We start from the raw sequence: 25,780 nt of genomic DNA on the forward strand, positions 1-25,780 counted from the left end.
AGAGATCACCGTAAATAGTTAAAACATACACATTTATATTAATAAATAATCCCACAGTCATCTAAAACCATTCAATCGGTGTTTTTATGTAACTGAAGAAAATTAGACCCTATCTAAAGTCAGACCGTAAAAAAACTGCAGCGATTTTGATAGCCCACGCAGTGCAAGTGTCATTTTAAACGTCAAACTTCTATGAAATTATGACGTATACATAACACTCACACTGCGTAGGCTATCAAATCCGCTGCAGACTTTGTTTGGTGCGACTATAAATCTGTTAACGTTAATTTTGTATACTGTAACGTTAACTAAAAATGCTCATTTTCTATAAGAGGTGATCACGTGATGCTTTCCATGGAAAATGAAGCGCCGGAAGCTCCGCCCCGGACCCGGCCCGGTCTATAGATCGACCGCTTAAATGAGTCCTCGCCTGCGCGGTACGGGGGCGACGAGGAGATGCGGGCGGCAGGCGTACGGCGCCCTTAGTCTATAACGTGAGTCATCCTCTTAAGGTGACAGTCCATTTCCAACCGCAGCTGCACTACTGTCAATTTTACTATGGAAATTGACAGTAACAGCGACAAGTTCAGTACCAGTAGTGCAGCTGCGGTCAGAAATGGAATGTTACCCTTTTACCAACTTTTACTTACATCATGCTGCGGTGAGGCCACCCTCCGGCGCAGTTGTTATGGCAACTGAGCGGCTTGACGCAGTCCACACTCTGTTGCTCCGATAAAGATAACAACTCCTTGTATTTAATTGCATATTGCCCTTCAATATTTCCTGTGAAAGAGTACCACAAAATATGTACTACGCAAGGTTCTCTCGCCTAAAGTGCGACGGATAAGGGACAGCTAAAAATTATTTAAAATAATTGTATTGTCTAATTGTATTGTGAAATTTTTTCTAAAACTTATTTTACCATATTATTACTACTTTCATGTGTAGTACCTATGTAGATGGAATCCTGCTCCTCCTTTCAAGAAAAAGGAGGTTCTGTAATCGGCTGTGACTATTTAAAAATCCAACAACTACCACATTTTCCTTGATCCTTTACTTCAGTGACTGCGTTGTGTAACCGCCAGTCCCACTCGTCAGGAGCCGTGATGGCTTCGGGAGGGTACTCCAGTGTGGTCATCAGGCCTTCCAGTGTCTCGTCAAAGGGTAACGAGCCGAAGTAACGCTGCTTCTCCTCGGCCGTCAGATCCGAGAAACGGTCGAGTCCATACTCGACTTGTGGATATTTAGCGTTGCGTTCTCTCATTCTCTGATGTGTTCTAAGCTTTTCTTAAAAATCTCTAGCCGCTTCGGGTACTCTTCGGGATTTCTTCCTTTCCCGTGTGCCTGAACGTACTCGTTGTAGAGATTGCGTATGTCAAAGTCCTCAAGTCAAGTTGTCCTCTATGTGGGAGTTTCAAAGCAGTGGCTGTGCCAATTATTAGCAAGAAAGTCAGACAAAACATGATGTTACCTGGTGGTGCGATGTGCGATAAGGATTGGTCCGGCTTGTTGCTTTTTATAGAACTGAAGTCGTAAATACTTATAATATTAACAGCTTGATAATATTATTTTTAATGTCAATTTTTGTAGTAAAGAATTCAGGCTAATTATTTTGTTATCGTACATATTTTAAATGTTGAGTTTAATGCGCATAAAATATACCTACAATACCTATATTAACAGTTAATGCCTACATAATTACCCACCTTTGTAGATAATACAATGAAGAATTAGAAGAATAGATAGGTACGAGACGACGTTATTATATCGCAAAACTAAAGATAGGCTTGATCAGTTATCCGAAACACTTACCCTGGTGCAGACACAGATGTAGTCTGTGTCTACACCACATTATGAAGCCTTTACAGCGAGTAAGGTCACCACACATAGTTACAGTCACCTGCTAATATGTTACACAACGAAGGCCGCAAAAATATCTGACACGCTGCCGTATTAGAACTTCAAGATATTCACAAGAGACGACACGTACTAGATCCATTCTAGATACGTTATAGTTTAGATATCAACTAGTTCTCTTTTGCTGCGCAATTCGGGCAACCAATTTCACTTTTACGTTAGATAGAGTAAGATATCCATTAGATGTGAATTGGATCTCTAAGTTATATCCTGTGGAAATCGTTCAACAGTATCTCCAGAATCGCACAAATGTCAATTTTGACAGGTTAGATCTTAAACATATCGTTATCGTATCTTGGTGATGTCTAAAAGATGTCTAATAGATGTCTATTTCAAAATCCGAATCGGGCCGACGATCTTGTTTGTAGAGCCAAGATCGTGTCACATATTTTTGCGGCCTTCAACCATTATCCTCTTTTCTCTTTGTCGCAAATGCACTCAGCTTTATACTTTATACTTGCATTTAATAAAACGTTGTACAAGCAACCTGATTCACAAGCAGTTTGTTTAGTGCATGGTGGGAATGAGCGTTCGCTGGGTGCTTTTTCATTGCATCTTACTGTCCCGAGTTTGAATGGATGGGGTAAGTTTTTCAATTTTGAAACATTTCCATTTCAGATTCTGAGAAGCGTGCGAGGCATACATTATGTTACCTTTAGCGAATATTAAGAGGATAGTAGACGACCGTTTCTATGGAGAACTCGTTCTTCTCTGGATATGTACATTATGGGAATATTTTTTACATAATGATGTATTTGATCATAGCTATAGTTGTAGTTTGTAACCTCTTTAAATAGTACAGACAAATGGTTAAGTTTTCTATTTCTAATTTTGATTTTATATTTGCTTAGTTACATTCACTTCGAATACAACATTTATGTCACAAATATAATGTTTTACTCTAATTTTTACAAATACTTTATTTTACAATATGACCTTCGTTTAACTTTTTTATGTTTGAGTTATGTTTTAAACTTTTGAATTGTAAATTTACAGATTTTGATTGATTCTACAACTACTACTTATAAAGTAAAATTAAATGATAATATACAGTCAGTCGACTTAGACAAAGTTTGAAAATAAAAGACTTCGCCGTTTTAAAATGAAAATACTTTTCTTAGAACAATGGTTCAACTTATTTAAAACTGCATTATGGAAGATTCACAACTGAAAAGCCGTCTACATTTTACTCTACTAACGAATAATGGAGAGTAATGATTTTCAGGTGTAGGGATAAATATAAAAGGTAATAGGCGAAACTAACCCCCCTCCCCCAGAACCTGAAACTGAAAATGTCAATTGTCTAGCTATCACGGTTCATGAGATACAGCCTGGTGACATACAGACGGACAGACAGACGGACAGCGAGTCTTAGTAATAGGGTCCCATTTTTACCCTTTGGGTACGGAACCCTAACTGGGACATGCCACACATATCTGACGGACACATCAGTATACGATTATACATATAGCTACCTATTGAGAACCTCTCATGTCTATTCTTTTCGAAATCCTTGTTTTCTTTTGTTTGAACTTTAATAACATTAACCTTTCCAAGCAATTTTCTCTAATCTCTAGGCAAAAAACAAGAGGCCACTCGAGTCGGAAGAGGCTAAGTGGGCTAGCATGTTGAGCAAGGCTTTACTGGCTTCAGACGAGAGTGCTAGAGATGTTAGGCAGGACGCTTTTTACTCTACGCCTACTAGATACGGAATGCAAACCGGTTATAACCGAAACCGAAGTAACCGATTATTTTGTCAAAATTATATGCCCCCGTACATTATGCGGTAACTAAGTTAGGGCATTTTTATACCTTGATAATAGGGTCATTGCGCTAGTTTTCGTCCGGCTCTAGTTTTCGTCCACTTGACGAAATTTTAATATAAACCTTAATTGCTGCACAAATTTGGGCTTATTGCAATCCTTAATATCTAAACAATTTATATATCTACATAAAAAATATATTTCGCAAGATTAGACAGTAGACACTATAGACTCTATAGTCTGTCTTTTTAACTAATGTACTACGCATTTTCTATGCAAGAATGAAATGAGCGTCTCATAAAATTTTCTGCAATGTAACCTGATTCTTACATACAATTAAAAACTTTGAACTTGAACGTATAAGCATTATAAATTAAAAAAAAAAACAGACTATAAGCATTAATCAACGTATTTACACATCGGCCCTTAGGTACCTACCACAAAACCCATGACGCAATGTAGCGCCTTACTTCAGCTGTCCAATTTACGGTCATATTTTATTCATTTATCTATGGTTACAAGACGTCTATCTAGATCAGCCATTCTCAAAGTGTGTTCCGCGGAACCCTAGGGTTCCGCAAAGCCTCTGTAGGGGTTCCGCGAAAATACTTGATATAATAAGAAAAAATACAGCTCTTCTATCTAGAAGAGCTGTTCACAGTGACGAACGAACATTTTTAATTTGGGGTTCCGTCAAATATTTCGCTTTCCAAAAGGGTTCCGTCACCAAAAAAGTTTGAGAACCGCTGATCTAGATAAACACTAACCCCCTTAAGAGCCGATAATAATCGTTTGTCCCTTTCCATCATACCAATACGTCGGAAAGGGACAAACGATTATTATCGGCTTGTCAACTTTAGTAAACGTTTATGAATAAGAGGGTAAGTTAATAGCATTCCTATCGTCTGAAGAGGCTCTCGACTTGACGCGACTAGTGGTTCAGTTTGATTTAAATCGGTTTATCCCGTCTCCTCAAACGTTAACCGCTATGATTATGTGCTGCTCAAACGCACAAGCGTCTTGGTAGACCACTCAAGACAAATACAGTTTGAAATGAAAGTTAAAGGCTATATTTGTACTGCAAAAAGCTGCGAGATTGACTAACCCATCCATTTATATATGTCGGCGGCCGATCGTAAGATCAGGCATATCGTGAAATTCCTAGGCATATCGTGAAACGTGAAAATCTTTGACTTGTTCCCTGAGTCGACGGAGCCTCGCTACGCGGGGCTCCTATTTCTGGGCAGTTTGCCCTTCGGGCATCTGAATCAACCTAACGAACCTATCCTACCTATCTATTGAGTTAATGTGACTATCGTCAAAACATTACACAGGAACATTGCGATCTGCCTGATCTTACGATCGGCCTCGACATATATCTATATCTATCTATACATATAATAAAGCTGAAGAGGGTCGAAAGTCTGTACATGGAAGATATTTGAAAAAAAGTTGGCTGGGGATACTTAGAATCGATAACAGAACACGTTCCAAAAGTTGTTAGAATTTTTGTCTGTTTGTCTGTTTATCTGTTAGTCTGTTTATTTGAACGCGCATCACGTGAAAACGGCTGAACGGATTTTGATGAAAACTTTACTAATCTCTCGAGAAAATCCCCGGCCAGGTTATAGGCTATAAAAAATGCAACCCCTAAAAGGGGGGGTAGCCACAACACTTGATTGACTTAAGTTTGCCCCTGAATCGTATGGCGCTACTTAGGAAGAAGGGGCAAACTTTTTTCAAATATGTGCTAACACTATAGAGTACCCTGGTAAACTAACAGATGGCGCTGAATTTAATACGATGTGACATAAATAAGCCAGCGAGGAAGGATTTTGCCAAATTAACTCTAAGTTTAGAAGACCCCTCTTCTAAAATTTTAATCAATCGTACGGATATCAACAAATTTAATTGAATAATTGTGTTGATTTAATAATACAACAAAATTAAACGACAGTAAATTAATTGGCCCTCATTGCACAGTGCCATCTTTTGGGGAGCTGAGTAAACATTAAGTAACCAAGAAAACTAAAAATGGATTTACATAGTTGAGTAGTGGTAAAATAAACACACATATCAACACGCGTATAATTGCATAAAATTATTTATTTTCTCCGTCATGAATTATAACCTAATCGTAATTATATCGCATCCATATCAAATCCATATTCATACGTATCGCCTCCTTAAGCACTTAATAATGGCCACGAAGGTGGGTACTTTGAAAAAAAAAACATTGACCTCTGTCATTTGCAGTGCCGGATTAGGGCACCATGTCTAGGGGGCACCGAAAATTATCGAAAAATTTTCGCGCTCGCTTCGCTCGCGTTTTCAATAACATTCTAAGATGTATATGATAAAGGTGACATTCGGGTGGCGCCTGCAGCAGCATTAGGTACTCTGTTGCAACGTTACTGCTGCAGCACTGTCAATTTTCGTGATAAAATGATGTGACTGATTTCCACACTAAAAGTAAAAATGTACAACTGTCTATCAAATTGCGTTTTTTTATATCGAAAAATTGTTGCGCTCGCTTCGCTCGAGTTTTCAATAACTTTCTAAGATATGATAAAGGTGACATTCGGGTGGCGATTGCAGCAGCATTAGGTACTCTGTTGCAACGTTACTGCTGCGGCACTGTCAATTTTCGTGATAAAATGATGTGACTGATTTCCATACCAAAAGTAAAAATGTACAACTGTCTATCAAAATGCGTTTTTTATACCGAACAATTTTTGGGCTCGCTTCGCTCGCGTTTTCAATAACTTTCTAACATATGATAAAGGTGACATTAAATTTTCGTGATATAATGATGTGACTGATTTCCATACTAAAAGTAAAAATGTACAACTGTATATCGAATTGCGTTTTTTTATATCGAAAAATTGTCGCGCTCGCTTCGCTCGCGTTTTCAATAACTCTCTAAGATATGATAAAGGTGACATTCGGGTGGCGACTGCAGCAGCATTAGGTACTCTGTTGCAACGTTACTGCTGCGGCACTGTCAATTTTCGTGATAAAATGATGCGACTAATTTCAGTACTAGAAGTAAAAATGTACAACTGCCTATCAAATTGCGTTTTTTTATATCGAAAAATATTCGCGCTCGCTTCGCTCGCGTTTTCAATAACTTTCTAAGATATGATAAAGGTGACATTCGGGTGGGGACTGCAGCAGCATTACTCTTTTGCAACGTTACTGCTGCAGCACTGTACATTTTCGTGATAAAATGATGTGACTGATTTCCATAATAGGTAAAAGTAAAAATGTACAACTAACTGTCTATCAAATTGCGTTTTTATATCGAAAAATTTTCGCGCTCGCTTCGCTCGCGTTTTTAATAACATTCTAAGGTGTTTATGATAAAGGTGACATTTGGGTGGCGCCTGCAGCAGCATTAGGTACTCTGTTGCAACGTTACTGCTGCGGCACTGTCAATTTTCGTGATAAAATGATGTGACTGATTTCCATTCTCAGCTGAAATGCAGCAATGAACGTCACTCAATTTATCAAAAAAATTCAATGTAATCTGTGACCCTAGGGAGAGGGGGCACCATGGTCTAGAAATACTTAGGGCATCAAAATATCTTAATCCGGCCGACTGGTCGTTTGCGGAGTCAAACGATTTGGGACTCGCATTTTATACGCATTACCATGCCTTCCCGAAAAAATCGAATCATTCGCGAAAGTTTCGCAACGCATTGAGGTTACAAGGGGCACGTGGTCTTCCTCAGGAGTCTGAAGAAGACCACGGTAAGTGGCGCTCTAGCCAGGCAGGCCGCTTCGCTTTCGCTCGCGCGCGTATACCTTACTGTATCGTCCGATATTCACCTACTACTCTGTCGTTTAAATCCTTAGAGAATATAACCAACGGAGACGCCGTCTATAATTTTCGGTACAAAATAGTCTGGCGTTTTTTGCGGGGGAGGGGCACATCAAATGTGTACCTACGTAACGTAAACATAGCCATGTCTGATAAACTTCGGTTGACCATTGGCCGCCTATTTGCGACAGAGGGGAACGCCTGTTAATGACCACTCCGTTTGATTATATTCTCTAAGTTTAAATCACGTGTAAAATTTGAATAAGGGCGAATAAAACTATTGATTTTGGAGTTTTATTTAGTGCTACCTAATTGTAAAATATTTTATCTGGACTTCAGTCCTAGAGGACTGTATGCTAGAGCATATCCATATGTCAACTTTACTTCAAGTTCCGCCTCCAGGGGAGAGGGAGAGAAATTAGGATTAGAAATTAGCCGCTTACTGACACAGACCGAATTACACGCGGGCGGAGCCGCGGGCACAGCTAGTACTTAAATAATATTATACTTCAATACGATAAGATGCATGGGGACAATTTCGACTGCGGGGAAATTTCAACTAATCGAAATATTTTCCATGTTTTAAATTATTAAATTGAGTGTCATATGTGTCCAGACAGCGAAAAATATGTGTTGTGTGGGTTGTGTGTGACTCTAGTTAATAATGTAAAACATGGAAGATATGTCGATTAGTTGGAATTTGCCCGCAGTCGAAATTGTCCCCCTGCACCTTATTTGATATTAATGCAACAATAAGAAGGACATCTTTACATATGTATTATATGTATAACTGCAAGCAAGATGTACTGAAGTTAATACTGTATATTTTAGTTTCGGACATGAGTCTTGGCCTAAGTCAACCAGATATTTCAACAAAATTAATATTGCAAATTCTAAGGATATGGAAAATAGTGGAAATATTGTGTGCCACTCTGCAGCGGCGCCACCATAATGAAAATCAATTAATTATATGTTGAAGTGATGTACCTGAAAGTTTTCAGAAATAATACACATCAAAATATTTTATTAAATTATAAGAGATTGCATATATTCGAGAAAATCTGAACCATACCGCCGTGACTCGGGTGGCCGATGTTTGATGTGTCTGCCGCGAATGCAGAGGACGCTGGTTCGATCCCAGCCCAGGGCACTGGAGACATTGGTCACTTTTTCTTTCGTATATGACATTTATTTCAGTTTATATGTTAGATGCTGATTATTGGATTATTGGCCCACGTTTCTTGGCTATTTTGGGAATACGGAAGCAATCCAATTGCGTAGCGGAAAGACGAGTCGATTGGTCGGACATTTAGGGATCCTTACAATAAATTTCCAAAAAACTTACGTCTCTTCAAAACCCATGTGTCAAACGAAATTAACCTCTATGTATTTTTTTGGTACTAAAAATATACACTAAAGAACGAACACCAGAACTCAAGAAGAACGAACTCTATCACCAGAGGGCAAACCTACCGCGAAACACGAAAACTCGAAATTTCGTTATCTCCCTCTCTATCGCTCGAATATGCAAGATTGATAGAGAAGCAGATAACAAAATAACGATTTTCGTATTTCGCGGCGGGGTCACGGCACCTCAGTATACGGAAGCGGCGTGCTTGGCAACTGTACAGGGTTACATCGATCATCCAAGGGATTCGAGAAACGTGCACTGAGGCCGCTCGCTGGTACAAACAGCAGCACTCCTAACTGTACATGGACCTTATTACAAAAAGCATAAGGTCCACCGATGTACAGTTAACAGAGTGGGCGATGGTACGTACGCATTCGGATACCCTGCTGACCGCCGCAGCTCGATCTCCTATCCAGTTAGCACTTAAACCCTAATCATGTTAACCATATCGCTTCCAAAACTTAATCGAAAAACGATGCCACTGATTTGCTTAAAAAAATCACATAAACGGCGTGTGTAACCCCATAAAAATAACATTGTACATACTTATACTCATGTGAGACTCCTTTCCAACGAATGAAATTCTCGTAAAGAGACTGATGATGAGAGACTGATCCGGCCTTCACCACTGGAGGGCTTCGTCACTTTTTTCTTTAGTACATGATTTCTACTTCAGTTTATAATTTACATATATATAGTAGTTTGACTACTTTAAAAAACACAAATCAAAATATTTGATATAAATAATTTGATTTGTTTTCAAAATTGTGTAAGAGACTGATGAAATACGATTTCAATTAGTCAAGTTATTTTACGATATCGGCAGTAGATTTCGCGCCTCATGCCGGTACGAAATAACCTAAATCGTGTGTTAATTTAGGAACGGAACCCTTTCCTCACGATTCTCAGTCGAACATGTCATTTCCGACCGGATATTGAGAGCCTGTCCCAATCTGTCCTTCAGGAAAAACAAACCAACTATATTGACTTCATGTGTACATAATACTTTCTGGATAAGGCAGTAATCCGGCAAAATATTTGCCGGCCTTGTCCCTCGATTGGTAATGACATTGCCGAATATTGAACAACAGATAAGTGGATAACGGAATTTTTATTTGTGGAACAATATTTCGGATTGAGAATTTGAACCGATATTAAATTATCTTATTGTTAAATACCTAGTCGAAGTCGATTGCTTGTTTTTAGACGTATGGTAAATGGAATTTAATTCGCCATTTCAGTTGAAATTGACAAAACTTTGCGGGCCTTCCACATTATACCCATTTGCGGTATTTTCGTCAGATATGGATGACGCTTATAAACCACCTATTATTTATTAACCCTCTAAAAAAAATTACTTACTAGATCTCGTTCAAACCAATTTTCGGTGGAAGTTTGCATGGTAATGTACATCATATATTTTTTTTAGTTTTATCATTCTCTTATTTTAGAAGTTGCAGGGGGGGGGGACGCACATTTTACCACTTTGGAAGTGTCTCTCGCGCAAACTATTCAGTTTAGAAAAAAATTATATTAGAAACCTCAATATCCTTTTTGAAGACCTATCCATAGATACCGCACACGTATGGGTTTGATGAAAAAAAAATTTGAGTTTCGGTTCTAAGTATGGGGAACCCTCAAAATTTATAATTTTTTTTTCTATTTTTGTGTGAAAATCTTAATGCGGTTCACAGAATACATCTACTTACCAAGTTTCAACAGTATAGTTCTTATAGTTTCGGAAAGTTCCCCTGCCTCGTCATATATGTCGGCGGCCGATCGTAAGATCAGGCAGATCGTAATGTACCCTGTGTAATGTTTTGACGATAGTCACATTAAACCAATATATAGGTAGGATAGGTTCGTTAGGTTGCTTCAAATGCCCGAAGGGCAAACTGGCCAGGAATAGGAGCCCCGCGTAGCGGGGCTCCGTCGACTCAGGGAACGAGTTAAAGATTTTCGCGTTTCATGATATGCCTAGGAATTTCACGATATGCCTGATCTTACGATCGGCCGCCGACATATACAAAGTACTTGTTTGTAACTATTTCATTATCTATGACGTACAAGCTTGAGTAGGCTCCAGGTCATGTAGTGTTCTAAATATAAACTTAAATGTGTGTCCACCGGCAAACTTGGGATAGTTTGTCTTGCAAACTGTCGGAGTAACTTCACCGTGCAATATCGCTGCAACTTCGGGCCGGGAAATTATTCTGGTGCTGGTAATGACAGATTGTATATGGGTTTTCAAGCCATAGGGTTAATTTCCTATGATAAGTTTCCTTATCCTTAAAAATGGGTTTAAACATTATTGTAATGGTACATTATTCAATTAATATGTAAATTAATTAGTAAATTAATATGGGTAATTTTAAAATAAGGTATAAGTACCTAGAAGTTGTCTAAGCTAACTCTGCATTGACTTGAATAGAACAAAGTGAGGTAGTGTCATTAATGATGACATGGCCATACTTTATCATTGCAAAATTCTATTTTGTTTCAAAAATCAGAGACGGTGATTATCTTATTTAAGAATATTAGCCAAAGCAGTCGCCATCTTACACAAAGTTTACATTGCCTGGTAAGATTTTAATTCGAGTTATGTCAAAACATTTTCCAATTCTCATCATGTGTAGATCTGAACTAGTGATCCAAAAGACTCGAGCCTTTTACCTTTTTTTAGGGCTCGCCTCATCTCTTGACGCCTTAAAGGCCAAAAGCCTATTTTATTTACTAATAGGGAATATTAGGCAAAGCTCTGCATAGGTGGCACCTTTGTGGCACATACAGTAAACAAACCACATTGACACATGGCCTACCGCGAAACAAGAAAATCGAAATTTCGTTATCTAATCTCTCTATCACTCTTGCATATTCGAACGATAAAGAGGCAGATAACTAAATTTCGATTTTCGCGTTTACCGGTAGGCCCTTTGTTAACAAACCGCCTTGATGCATCAATGTCATATTTTATTGTCTGTGAAAATTTGTCAAAAAACAGTACAGTATGTATAAGTTAGTCTATAAATTTACTGAGTCGGTAGTGCTGCACTCTGGCGGCAGGACATTGCAGTAATATCCCCTATTAAATAGAAATTTGCTTTTAGGCGTCAAGAGATGAGGCGAGCCCTAAAAAAAAAGCTAAGAAGCTCTCGTCCTTTGGATCACTAATCTGAACTCAATAGTTCCGGTTTTTCTGGTTTTTCTTATTTCAGGCAATGCAAATAAGTACTCATACTAGGTATTACTGCAATAAAATTATCCAACCGTATAAAAACAACAGGCCAAAGCAAAAACAAAACAAATTCCATTTTAACATTATTCGCCGCCATTAACGAAACGGTGAAAGCGCTAAAAGTTACACCATTTATAATACAGAATATTAATTTTAACCGGCACACAATTATGCAGAACGGACTAGACGTTAAAAAGTTGCGTTATTCGTTTGAAAGAAATTCTCAGTTGGACATTAATTTCGTTGAGGATTCCTCTAATTTGCGGGAATTGAAAAGGCAGGCGTATTGTTATATATTTCGCTTTATCGCTTTTCGTCTGGAACGGGATTCTTTATATTTTTTTGAAGTTTCATCTTTGACAGTCTAATGGAAAGTTCCAAGTAAATACAAGGTTCTGGCAGTAAATTTCTGTTTTCACTTTACAAACCTACTCAATTTGAATAACGAAATGTAAAGTCAGAAGCAAAGTATTGTAGCATAATTCACGAATACAATACAATACCACAGAATAACTAATAGTACTACCGTACAGAAAATTCACTCCTTCACAAAAGTCAGATTTAGGTATAAAATTATACCTATACTCGCCGCCTGCAACAAAATTGAAACTTATAACCGCACACGAACCGTGAATCTTCTTTGCGCGAGCGCCACGTGACACGACTGTCGTGCGGTCGAGCGGCAGCCCACTGCCATACGCCTGCCCTGCCCGGGAGGTGCGCCGGCCAAATGTACCTAAACTGCGTAGTGACACCCCCCTGACAATACTCTACATTGCACACCTCATATAGTTTACAGTAAATGTACAGAAACATGGAGAAAGACAATTGGATAGAGGTAACAACAGGCGGTCTTATACTAGGTTATTGTATATTTAGTTATTAAATATTATATTTAATAATATTGTTATCTTTTTATTTTCAATTTTTTTTAAGTCAATCAAATTATATTTTCAAATATTGTTTACCTTGATGATTAAAGTTCAATTTAAGTTCATTGAAGATCAAATTCGAAGTCATTTTTTTTAAATATTGACATACGAGTAAAAATAATCCAAAACTCATTTATTGGATTTACTCAGCCCATTGCAACAATTGTCAGTTTAGGCCGGAAAACGGTTTAATGAAGTGTTTCCAACAAATTTCAGAAATCTGCGTACGAATACTAAATAGCTGATTAAAATTTCAAATGAGCATTCCCAATGTGGGCGCGATTAACATAAAATTAGCGACCGTTTGCAACAGCGAATAACTCGCCACTATTACAATGTAAAAGGACTTTATTTATTAAACTGTCCGAAAGATGGCACTGTTTTAAAGTAGTACAGATTATTATCCTGCATCGCGTTTTTAAGACTTTTGCTATTAAGTACCATACGTTTAGCTTGAAAAAGATTATATTTTAAGTAAGTACAGTCACCTGCAATAATATGTTACACAACGAAGGCCGCAAAAAATCTGACACGATCTTATTTGTAGAGCCATAAGAGCGTGTCCCATATTTTTGCGGCCTTCGAAGAGTAACATATTATTGCAGGTGTCTGTACATAGATACCAGTTAGGTACCAATATTCCAGGGTCCAATAACCAGGGTTACCAGATGACAGGAATTTTCCTGACATGTCAGGAATTTTGGCCTTTTGTCAGGAATGGGGAGGGAACACGAAAATGTCAGGATTTTTTTTAATTGATAGACTTTTTTTAAGTACCTTTTTATTTACTTAAATTAATAAAAATAATAAATTTAAATTAATAAAACGCGGCTAAATTTAAATTACTAAAATATTCAGAAATCAGGAATTTTGTCAGGAAATTCTAAATTTGTATCTGGTAACCCTACCAGTATCCCTTTAAGTACATAATTATGTACATTATGCATAATGTCACGTAAACACGTTTGTATAAAATGTGCCTTTCACCAGCCAGTGCTTATAAAAAGGCTCGAGAAATTCACACGCGTAGGTTAAAGAAGTAAAAAGGCTTAGCATTCAACTACTTACTTCAACAAGGTCCTATTTCAAATATATTCACTGCAAATTTAAACTTTACTTGGTCAGAATAAGGTTGGAAATTATTTATAGCAAGCTTAGATAGAAATGAGGTTTGAGAAGTAAAGAGTAGATTTAAGAAATCCTGGCACGCTGTATTTCCGTCCTGCGAAAAAGTAGTAAACGCCTATAAGCTTCATATAAACGATGATATTCAAATACCGCCTGTCTCTCAATAAAAAAAAACTCAAAAGCGTTATGCTTAAGGTTTCAAATCCTATGTCAAGTAAACCAGATACGAGGTATTCGAAAATTGTAGTGGTACATATATCGCGTTTTTGTTTTTAAGGTTAACGTATGAGACTGCGTCACTTTTTCTTAAATGGCGTTCTATTTTTAAAATGGGGGCTTTTAGGCCCCGTAATGAGGAGAAGTGGAGGCAACGGTGCGGATTTAAATTCTCTCGCACTTTGCCAGGCTGGATCAAATGTTCGAGACAGTTTTGTAAGTGGATAATAAAATTTAATAATAGGTAAGTACCTTAATTAAGTTATTTTGTTATTATATACGTTTGTTTTCTTTATATGCCCGCCCGTTCCGTTCCGTTCCGCCGCTTTATTATTTATTTTCATCACACTTGTTCGAAAAAGATCGTATTTCAAGCATGTGTACTGAAGGACAAAGGCATTTATTGTTCCCGCGGGAGTTCTGGATTGTGAAAAAAAAGCTATAACTCCCTAGGGCTGCGGCTGTCGTGCATCAAAAGACCTCGTATGCAAAATTTCACTTACTCACCACGTTGCATAATGTACTATTTCCTTCTTAGTTATTCATTTTGTAATGTTTTAATGTACCTTTGTGTGTTAGCGCCAGCGCTGGTCTTCCATGGCCCATTCGGTGATGCCATGGTATAATAATATACTCCGCCTGGTACTCCATTCCCGTCTTTTCTAGGTCACCTAACTGACACAAGCCTACGTCATCATGCGACAGCGCTATATGATAATATGCGATAGCGCTATATATAGCGGCCATGTTGTTGTGACGTAGGCCCGTGTCACTCTGGGAATGGAAGACCATGTTTTATTAGACTATGGGTGATGCCATGACAGATAACACACAAAGGTACAGACATTACAAAAATAAATAAATGCAGGTATGCTGAGTTGGGTCCATTTCATGATGCTCACTTAATGTTCTGAATTGTTTCTCTGCCTTTGTCTTTACATGTTCGGACATGTTTGTGATTATCACGATTCACGAATAAATGTCTTTTATCTTTTTTATACAGTGACCCATTTTGGTTGCTCCTACATACCTACCTTCAGAAAAACACGAACAGTAAACTGCAGCATTGTTTGTGTTCCGTTTCGACCTAGTTCGCTCGCCATTGTCGAAGCTAAGTAAACCTGCGGGCCTAGGGAATACTGGAAATCTGCCTGTTGTTTCGTAGTAGTCTCACAAATTGCCAAAAATATGTGGCTTTCCAGCACGGAAGGGGCCTTAATGCTTCAAGTGCAATAAGCGCCTTTTTAAATTGAGGGAATTGGGCGGGACATGTTGCAAGGCAGAGTGATGGCAGGTGGACTAAAATGTTAACAGTATAGTGGTTATTGAACTCTCAACGCCCAATATAGCCGACGATAGCAGTTGGAGAAGGTAACTGGTCTACTGGCGCCTCGCTCGAAACCGCAGTCGCCCCAGCCTACTAGATGCCCATGTGCGAAGCCCTCGACGAATATCTTCAACCGCCTCGCGATAAAGAATAAACTACACGATTTAAAAAACTGACTTTTATTACGCGGTACAAATATAAAAATACTCCTACAACGATTAGGCGGTACAGCTTCGGATCCCTCAGGTCTTCCTTGGTTTTCTTCCTTTGGTTTTCTTCCTTTTGGTTTTTCCTTTTCGGCTGCTCCTGGTGTACTGTACGATCCGAAGCGGTTCCGTCTTACTTTTATACGAAAAATCAAGAAAGAGAGTCACCTACGATAGGGAGATAAAATCATGTCTTAATTCGCGGAATTAATCGGCCTGTGATTGGTCGCTTACTTCATACGGTCATTTTCGGGTGAATTTTCATTATCCCGCTATCGTTCTGCGACTCATATTACATACATCCGATTAATTACTGACTTAAAACTATTACAAATAGTTAACTACGTTCATTAGTTATAAAAACAAACGATAACAAGTTCACTAGTCCTTACGACTTGGCTTACAATAGATAGGAAAGCGGCCGAAATGAATACAATGGATGGTTTATGGCCCTTTTGCCGACTCGCAGGCCTTTGTCTACCTGTGACTGCCTTATGATTCTTATCTAACTAGGTGACTAGGCTAACGACCTATAATATCTACAAATATTGTTATGATGTAACTTTAACAGGTTACGAATTAATTAATGAAACGTGTATGTTTCTAAGTGAAAATTACGCTGTATCGGAGCGCTGAGCTCGAATTTGGCCGACCAATGAGAAGCGGTCATTCTGTCCCTTTCATATTGAGACTTCCTTGTCTTGATCCGCCTTTTTTTGGTTAACCAATGACAGAGCCTACATTATTTTACCAAGTTTATAGTGATTACTTGGGAATTGGGAAATAGGTTTAACCATGTTTTTTCCTAACTTACTGGGTGACCTAAAACTTATTACGAACCTACGAGTTAAATAACGGATATTTTGAATACTTATGACTACTGACAATCTAATCGCGGTTTTCCCTACCTATCAAATAAATCTTTATTGAGAATACAGTCTTAATCGAATTTGATCTTAATCTAACTTATAATTATCCGCGTCTTGTCGTAGCGTCGCTAACAGTGGTGGTTCGCGGTAGGCCCTCTGCGTCGGTCCGCCAACGCGTCCTTCCGTCGATCTTCGTTATGGAACGAAACATGTCGAGCAATCTTCGACTTAAAATACGTGAGTAACGTGAGTGACCCGTCTTAATATTTAATGGTAACTAAACTTTAAAAACTGTCTTGACATTTCTCGCAATACATCTGTTACATAATTATCGGCCCGATTCGAACTTTAAGATACGTCAAATATTAGGTCTAGATACGATATGGATTAGATATGTCAGAGTCAAAAGTGACGTATTTGTTTGAAGAAACGTCACTTCTGACACTGACATATCTAATCCATATCCAGACCTAATAGTTGACATATCTTAAAGTTCGAATCTGGCAGATATTTTAAAAGAATGTTTAAAAAACACGATATTACACATACACAAAGAGAAACAATAATATATCCACAATTCGCTCGTATCGATATGCATCCGCATAATAAACTATTATATAGTTCCAATACCGCTTGTTAGCGAGGTGCACAAAACCGGTGTCCTTATAGAGGAACACGAGTACTCGTTTCGTAGCAGTCGGCTACGAACGAGTGCTACGCCGCGCCGTAGCTTACAATATTGTTTTACTATGTAGTAAGTATAATATTTAATATCGATGGCGATGGAGTCTTTCTGCCGTATTCGAACTTCAGGATATCCACAAGAGACGACACGTACTAGATCCATTCTAGATACGTTATAGTTTAGATATCAACTAGTTCTCTTTTGCAGCGCAATTCGGGCAACCAATGTCACTTTTACGTTAGATAGAGTAAGATATCTATTAGATGTGAATTGGATCTCTAAGTCATATCCTGTGGAAATCGTTCAACAGTATCTCCAGAATCGCGCAAATGTCAAATTTGACAGGTTAGATCTTAAACATATCGTTATCGTATCTTGGTGATGTCTAAAAGATGTCTAAAAGATGTCTAATAGATGTCTATTTCAAAATCCGAATCGGGCCGTTTAGCACCATCAGCTAAACTGCCCGATTCGAACTTTAAGATACGTCAATTAATAGATCTAGGAAAGATATGGATTTGTGTCAGTGTCAAAAGTGACGTTTTTGTTTGAAGAAACGCCACATTCGACACTGACATATCTAATCCATATCGTTTCTAGATTTATTAATTGACGTATCTTAAAATTCGAAATTGGCCTAAAGACTTTTACGATAAGAGACAGCCGGCCCGATTCGAACTTTAAGATACGTCAAATATTAGGCCTAGATACGTGACGTGTAGATTACATTTTTGTTTGAAGAAACGTTACTTTTGACACTGACATATCTGATCCATATCGTATATATATGTACCTAATATTTGACGTATCTTAAAGTTTGAATCTGGCCGATCTCCTACAAACCAAATTGCACCCGTTAAACCGGGGTACGGTAATCAGACTAAGGATTAAGTGCATCGCCTCCTGTCATTTGCATTTGCTAAAATTTGACTATAAAGCACTCCCCGTATTAGACACGGTGCGGCACACACTACGACACACATATGCTTAGTCCAGATTTCACAAAATGGCTCCTTTCACAATATGGAAAACAAAGAATCTGGCCACTAAAATAGTAATAGAATTTATAAATTGTAAATACAGATGTCAATCACAATGAAATAATCAACGATGATCAACTTTGACCAACGTGGGACTCGAACCCACATCCTTGGATAGCCGGTCCAATGCGTCACCAATTCCGCGTTACCAATAACGCATTGGACCGGCTATCCAAGGATGTGGGTTCGAGTCCCACGTTGGCCAGAGTTGATCATCGTTGATTTTTCGGGTTCCGTACCCAAAGGGTAAAACGGGACCCTATTACTAAGACTTCGCTGTCCGTCCGTCCGTCCGTCCGTCTGTCTGTCACCAGGCTGTATCTCACGAACCGTGATAGCTAGACAGTTGAAATTTTCACAGATGATGTATTTCTGTTGCCGCTATAACAACAAATATTAAAAACAGAATAAAATAAAGATTTAAGTGGGGCTCCCATACAGCAAACGTGATTTTTGACTAAAGTTAAGCAACGTCGGGCGTGGTCAGTATTTGGATGGGTGACCGTTTTCTTTTTGCATTTTATTCCGTTTTTTTTTTAATTATGGTACGGAACCCTTCGTGCGCGAGTCCGACTCGCACTTGCCCGGTTTTTTTCATTGTGATTGACATCTGTATTTACAATTTATATTTTTTATTATTTTATTTATTAGAGATAAATCACAATTACATAATATTTTGATCCAAAAGCATCGTTAAACCAGAATGGTTTGTCTCGATACTCCATTCCGCAGTACTTAAATACTTAAATATACAATAGACACTTAAAACACATCTAATTCGTAAACAGCATAATGAATATAACGATTGGAAAAAAAAATATATATAGAATTGTAATAATGTGGTACGTCCCACAATAAAAAAGGAAAAATATATTTACATTTAAGTAATATAGAATTGGTTAGTGTCGTAATATGAATAAATAGACTTGTAAATATAATACAACGACTTTAATTAAGAGAACATTTTTAAGACCGAGACATGATAGAATAGACGAACGTAGAGCATGTGTAATAGATAAACTAGAATGTCTTAGTATAGTATGAACATCAGTGATACCATCATAACAGTTAAGTTAATAACGAATAAATAATAGGTTATTTTTTATACTTGGAACTAAAATTGGTCCTTCTCGTATTTTTGTAAGCTAGCTTTCAAAGACTTAAACATTCCCTAATCACAATGTAGTAAAAATATCAGTAATATACTTAAGGGACCCACTGATTACCAGTCCGCCGGACGATATCGGCCTGTCAGTTGTTCGGAGCTGTAAATTTTTTGTTCTAACTGACAGGCCGATATCGTCCGGCGGCCTGTTAGTCAGTGGTCGGCTTTACATAAAGTTACAGCATTGCGATACAGCGAGGAAATGCCGCCAGCATCCTTAGTACAATGCCTCAAGGGCCTATTTAAAAATTAAATCTAGTTATTAATTTAGTTTAGTACTACCACTGTATATATCTTTTATGTAAATAAATTCTTCATAAGTCTCTATTAATATTTGAATCGCAACTCTGATCTGAAAGCCCACTACAAACCGCTCTCTACCATATTAGATACGGTGCGGCACAGCACGGTGACACAAAGCTATGCTATACTATAGTCCATATTTCAGCAAAATGGCCACGGGAGTACCGTGTCTAATGGTTACTACGGACACAGATAACCGTCACTTGTTATTAATGGAAGTGCCTGAACTAAAATCTAGCTTGTAAGTTTTAAAAACTTAAAACCTATTGTCAAAATGACTTAAACAAAAAAAAATATGGAAAACATAAAACTTGGCAAACTTTACTGAATACAAGTTGTTTTTTAAAGTTAATTTCCATAAACATATCACGATGATTTGAAAACATTGCACATTTTATATTCGAATATCCAGCTCCTCATCATATTAGGTCATTACCTATGAAATTGGCGTTTTGTTCGGAGAATTTCAACGAAACACGAATTTCCATACAATTAATTTTGCGGATATTTTTTTGATGGCTAATTCAAACCAAACAAAATTTTTCCAGTAATTTTTGACACCTTAAGGTATGTTTTCAATATCTCCATTTCTTGAAAATTGGTACCATTAGAAAAATATAAGTAATTTTAATACTCGAACCGACAGCACATGAAAAGACCTATTTTCAAGGCTTAATTCTGAACACTTAACAATAAAAAATAACAATTAATTGCTGTCAAGCAGTTTGGCGAAATCATATTGTAGTTTTATTGTAATTGTGTATGTACTTTTGTAAAAAAAAAAAAAACTAGGATCAGACTTATATCTATGAACAAAAACGCCAATTTCATAGGTAAGGACCTAATATTAATGATATACTTGTATCTTGTATGTACTTCTTTGGTTGTGATTTTTTTTGTCATTTAGATTTTATTCTAGAGACATTCTAGACTAGTATTTTTTACACATTTTTTATGCTAAGGGGCCTACTGATTACCAGTTCGCCGGACGATAACGGCCTGTCAGTTAAACGCAAAATTTGACAGCTCCGAACAACTGACAGGTTTATATGTCCAGCGAACTGGTAATCTATGGGCCCCTTTAGACATGTTTTAGCTATCTTTTTGTGAAATTCTTAGTATTAAATTTGATCTATGTAATAATTCAATATTATGGAATAATATAACCACCAATAAATTGCTCTGATACATAATGAGCTTAAAATAATATATATAATGTAATACCTTCTATTCATAAGTGCTTGTTCCTAGACCTACATGAATAAAGTATATTTAAACTTTGAACATCATAACAAAATTCTGTAAAAAGCACCGTGATATAAGTAAAATATCAGATGTATTAGATTTCATTATTATAAAAGTTTTAAAAACTTTTCGTTTTAATCAACCCAATAATTTTCAACGATAAACCAATTGAACACTCAATAACTTGCAAATTGAACGTCTAAGCCATTCCACTCAGCACTAGATTCCTAGTTTACCCAACCTAAAATCGCATAACTAATTCACTAAACCATTACACAAGTGCTATCCAAGATCTAGCATTGCCCCTTCGTGAGATAAAGCTCCGTGGCCGTAGGCAAACAACGCCCTACCTTTGAATAATGCATGAGAACACCCTTTACCGGCATAGATTCAAAACAGCCTGTATCTACGGCAGTGCTTTAGATATGTCGCATATAGGTACATGTTTACATTGAGGTCAAGCTATTATTACCATCGCTTGCCAAGCACACGAAGCGAATCAGAGGCCAAGAGTAACAAGAAAATGCAAGATTTTCATACCTCGTTTAATAGATCTCCTTGGCGATCAACAAGGCAATGCTGCCAGTGTCATGGGGACGTTTGGACAGGCTATGGGTCCGGAGTGACATCTTTACCTAGTTTAATTTATTGGTTAAGATTCTGCGAGGAGGCAAGTCGACCAATGTCAACTCTAATATCAAACAAGACCGAACTGATCCCATAAGTGTTCCGTGAACAAAGTTTTGTACGGAACACTAAAAATGTATTGTGTGGTTTTAGGAAACCACGATGCAAGTGAAACTTTTTTTCGGTTTGTAGCCATTTCACTGATAATTTTCGGAAAATCATTCGATTTAGGGTATGAAAAGTGTCATCAACGCCAAGCAACAAAATGCACGTAAACAACCCAATAGGCTGCACAGGGCGCTCAGCAAACGCCTAAGGGGGGCCACAGGTGACCCCCGCGCAGGCAGCTTTCTCGCGCAAAGATTGGTCATAGCAATCCAGCGCGGGGACGCTGCCTGCGTGATGGGCACCCTACCAAGGGCACAAAATTTTGATAGGTATTTTTAATTTTTTAGCTTTAGTTATTTTAACTGTCGTTAATTTTAGTTTTATATCCATTTTATGAACTTTAATGTTTATAATTGTAATGTAATATGTTTAACTATTTTGACAAATATTTAATAACATGACAATAACTATATTAAGTATTTGAATTTAAGGTCGAAATAAATGGCTACCTATTTTATTTTATTTTAATATTTATTATTTTATTTATACAAATGAATCTCGCACGTGCAGGTTTAGTAGCTGATCGCCAGGGTAACCATGTGTGAAAAGCTTAATTAACCCCTTTGACCAATTTATGGTCACCCTCGAGGGTGACAGCTAATTTGAAAAGTTCCGGACAGTTTGGGTTTGATTAAAATTTTGGCGACGATTTGACGGCACAGTCGCTCTTGCATTTAAATTAGTTCTTAATATTTTAATAAGTAGTTAATCCGCTACATTCGTTTACTGTACCGACAAGATAAATATTATCTAAAGGAGAATGAAATGCTAAATCCAAAACCTTTGAATTGAGACTATTAAAGTAAAGCTTACCATCACTTAAATGAAAATGAACATGACACCAGCCAATATGTTTACATAAATACGGCAGACAACGTCGGAAAAGCTTATAACGCATCGACGACGCCGGACGCCAGACCGTCAATTATCTAACACGTTATTATTTCGCGGATTTAGCAAATGTATGTTTTAATTGAAAAACATTGGCCGCTAAGTTGTATAACTTACTTCTGGTATGACCAACAAAAACGTTTGGCTACAGTTTAATAATGTCAGGGATCCTTTCTACATCTACCTATATAAGGTGCTAACAAATTAGTCACGGATATTTAAGAGATAATACATTACATTAAAACAATTAACTTTTAACTGTAATTAAGGAACCTTTGTATATCATTTTATTGTTTTCATTTACCGAACAAACAAAAAATTATAATTTATTTTTAAAATAAGCACCCCTATTACGTACCTGTCAAGATGTTTAACACTGTCTGTCATGTCACGTCACGTCAAGTTTAAAGAGGTTCTAGAATTTCTAAAGATGTCTCATTTAATTATCTTATTAACAGGGTGTTTTAACGTAGCAAATTTGTTTCCTAGTTTTCTCCAAAAAACATAACAAAACCAATGATGTTTCATACTTAAATGAACTCCGAGAACCGAGTACTATCAGCTGTAAAAATATCCGTGACTAATTTGTTAGCACCTTATATATTGGACTCTCGGTAGAATTGTTAAGCCTGAGCGGTCTGCAATAAAAGTGTTAATAAAACCCGCCCTCGCCAACCTCCAGACAAATTAACCAGCACGCGCTAACATAAATCCCACAAAAAAACACCATTTAATCCGTATTTAATTTAAAAACGCAATATATCAAGCTACAACTCGACCGCTAAATAAAACTCAGAGTCTAGTTTATTACTACCATTTAAAAAACACAAATATATACCGTAAACATAAGCAAATAAAGTCCAAAACATGTTGTCTTGTGTTTCCAATAATAACACCTGTTGTAGGGTGTCCCTTTGTCAGTGGATACGGGGGATTTCCTTTTGAAACTGGTACCGTAAACCGGGGTTACTTTGATTTGCGGGTCGACTTTGATAACGACTTCCCTCCGCTACTAAAGTGCTAGTTTTGACGAGTTGGAAAATACCTTCGCAGTTATTTTTTCTTTATTGGCAACACTGATAGTTGCTTCACCGCCCAGTAACCGGACGCGAGTGTAATATTATTATTTCGTCTTGAAAAAAAATATTAATGGCGGGTACGCATTTCTTCCTGGTTTTATTGCTTGAAAAACTTAAACTGTATTTGTGTCAATAATTAAATACATGTAATTTTATAGTGTCTTAGGTTAATCAGTGTTTATTCGTGAGTTTATAAAAAAATACCTGTATTCAACAACCTACACATGAGCACATAGCTGGGGAATCCATGGGTCGGGGTGTCTTTGATCACTTATACGTGGTGAAATTGATCAAAATATTAAAGTAACACCATGAATTATTTTGGCAACTTATGATTTTTTTATGTATCTTTTTCAATAATAAATAGGTATCGTTTGAGTCAGTGGAAGAGGTAGAGGTTGTAGAATTATAAGTTTGTATGTAAATGTTGATCTCCGGAACTGCTTATCTGATTTTAAGCATTCTTTTACCCGTTTCTATTGTATGGAATTAACTTTCTGGGTGGAAATTGGCTATATTTAATCCTGCGTCTTTGCTTTAGGGATTTTATTATACGTGCGTAAGGCCACCAGCCCACCACCACCAGGGTATTAATTAATTCTACTATTATTAAATATGCATTTTTTTTTTATAAAAACAATGCCAGAGATTACAAAAAAAATATCGGGTAACGAGACTACAAAAAATACCAAGAAGAACAACTCAATGATGCACTCGCACACATAGTGGCGGGCACAAAATGTATTCGTGCCGCATCGAAAGCATACAATTTTTTTTATACAACTTTACACATTAAGTATAAAGGCAACATATCAAAAACCCGGGTGCCCAGACCAAATTTACTGAAACCGTAAAGCTTGCAATTCAAAAATCTGTTGCTAAGTGAGATAATAAGTTATAATCCTACGTTATTTATAGTAGATAATATAATAAGCGCTTAAAGTTATTAATTTGTATCATTTGGTATGTTATCAAAGTAACCCCACACCTTAAAAATATAAATAACTTAAAAAGTACTTAACGGATTTTTATTTTTTAATTTTTTATGGGCTTTTTAGCGGGTCTACTTTAGATTGTCAGCAAAAAAAATAGTGGTTTCAAAGTAACCCCATTCTCAATATAACTTTGATCGCGTTGTTTTTATTTATTTCCGAAAAAAATATAAGTCCTAATTTTTTTTTATTTGGCAGGCGGAAAGAAGAGAAAAAACCGATTATTATATTTTTATTTCATATTTTTACCTATATTAGGAAAGTCAAAAAATGGTGCCAAACTCTAAAATTGATCAAAGTAACCCCGGTTTACGGTACACCGCATTCAGTAATTTATACGGGACGTAATGAGGTGCAGGCCTTTTTCGCTGAAACGTAGACACCCTGTGCCCAGCAGTGGGACGTATGTATAGGCTGAAATGATGATGATGATGATGATGTAGACACCCTACACGTAGGGCATTTATAACTAGTTGGTTGGCTTTCAATGCTTTGACTACCTATGTGACATGTAAAAGTTAGTAAAACACTTTATTGCACAAAAATCAAAACAAAACAGGAAAAATAACATTCGTCATTAGTACAAAGGCGAACTTATCCCTTAAGGGATCTCTTCCAGTTTATTCCAGACATTTGTTACTTACAAATGTTGCTTTAAAAAGTAAAATGGGTTTTAGCGCATAGTTACGTTGGACTGCGAAAAGGGATCTCGTTAGGTGACATGAGAACTCGTTCAGCACTGGACGCCTGGATGGATC

The 25,780-nt window shown here is 37.2% G+C and overlaps 1 protein-coding gene across 1 annotated transcript; it reads right to left on the reverse strand.

Annotated features, from left to right (window-relative positions):
- Positions 1 to 646: 646 nt before the first annotated feature.
- Positions 647 to 1,491, reverse strand: LOC134790352 (digestive cysteine proteinase 1-like). The gene is made up of 2 exons (XM_063761119.1): positions 1,024 to 1,491; positions 647 to 783 (listed from the first exon to the last, which is right to left on the reverse strand). Exons 1-2 carry the CDS (start codon positions 1,262 to 1,264, stop codon positions 647 to 649), a joined length of 378 nt encoding a protein of 125 aa, XP_063617189.1. The 5' UTR covers positions 1,265 to 1,491.
- Positions 1,492 to 25,780: the final 24,289 nt, after the last annotated feature.

This window comes from Cydia splendana, chromosome 5 (assembly GCF_910591565.1).
Source record: "Cydia splendana chromosome 5, ilCydSple1.2, whole genome shotgun sequence".
Classification (NCBI taxonomy): Eukaryota; Metazoa; Arthropoda; class Insecta; order Lepidoptera; family Tortricidae; genus Cydia; species Cydia splendana.

Bases quoted from the DNA above. Each gene is read 5' to 3' on its own strand.
- LOC134790352 (XM_063761119.1), bottom strand. From the start codon at position 1,264: ATGAGAGAACGCAACGCTAAATATCCACAAGTCGAGTATGGACTCGAC. The intron at 784-1,023 runs TTTTTAAATAGT...ACTCTTTCACAG, and splicing joins AAAATGTGGTAGTTGTTGGA to GAAATATTGAAGGGCAATAT.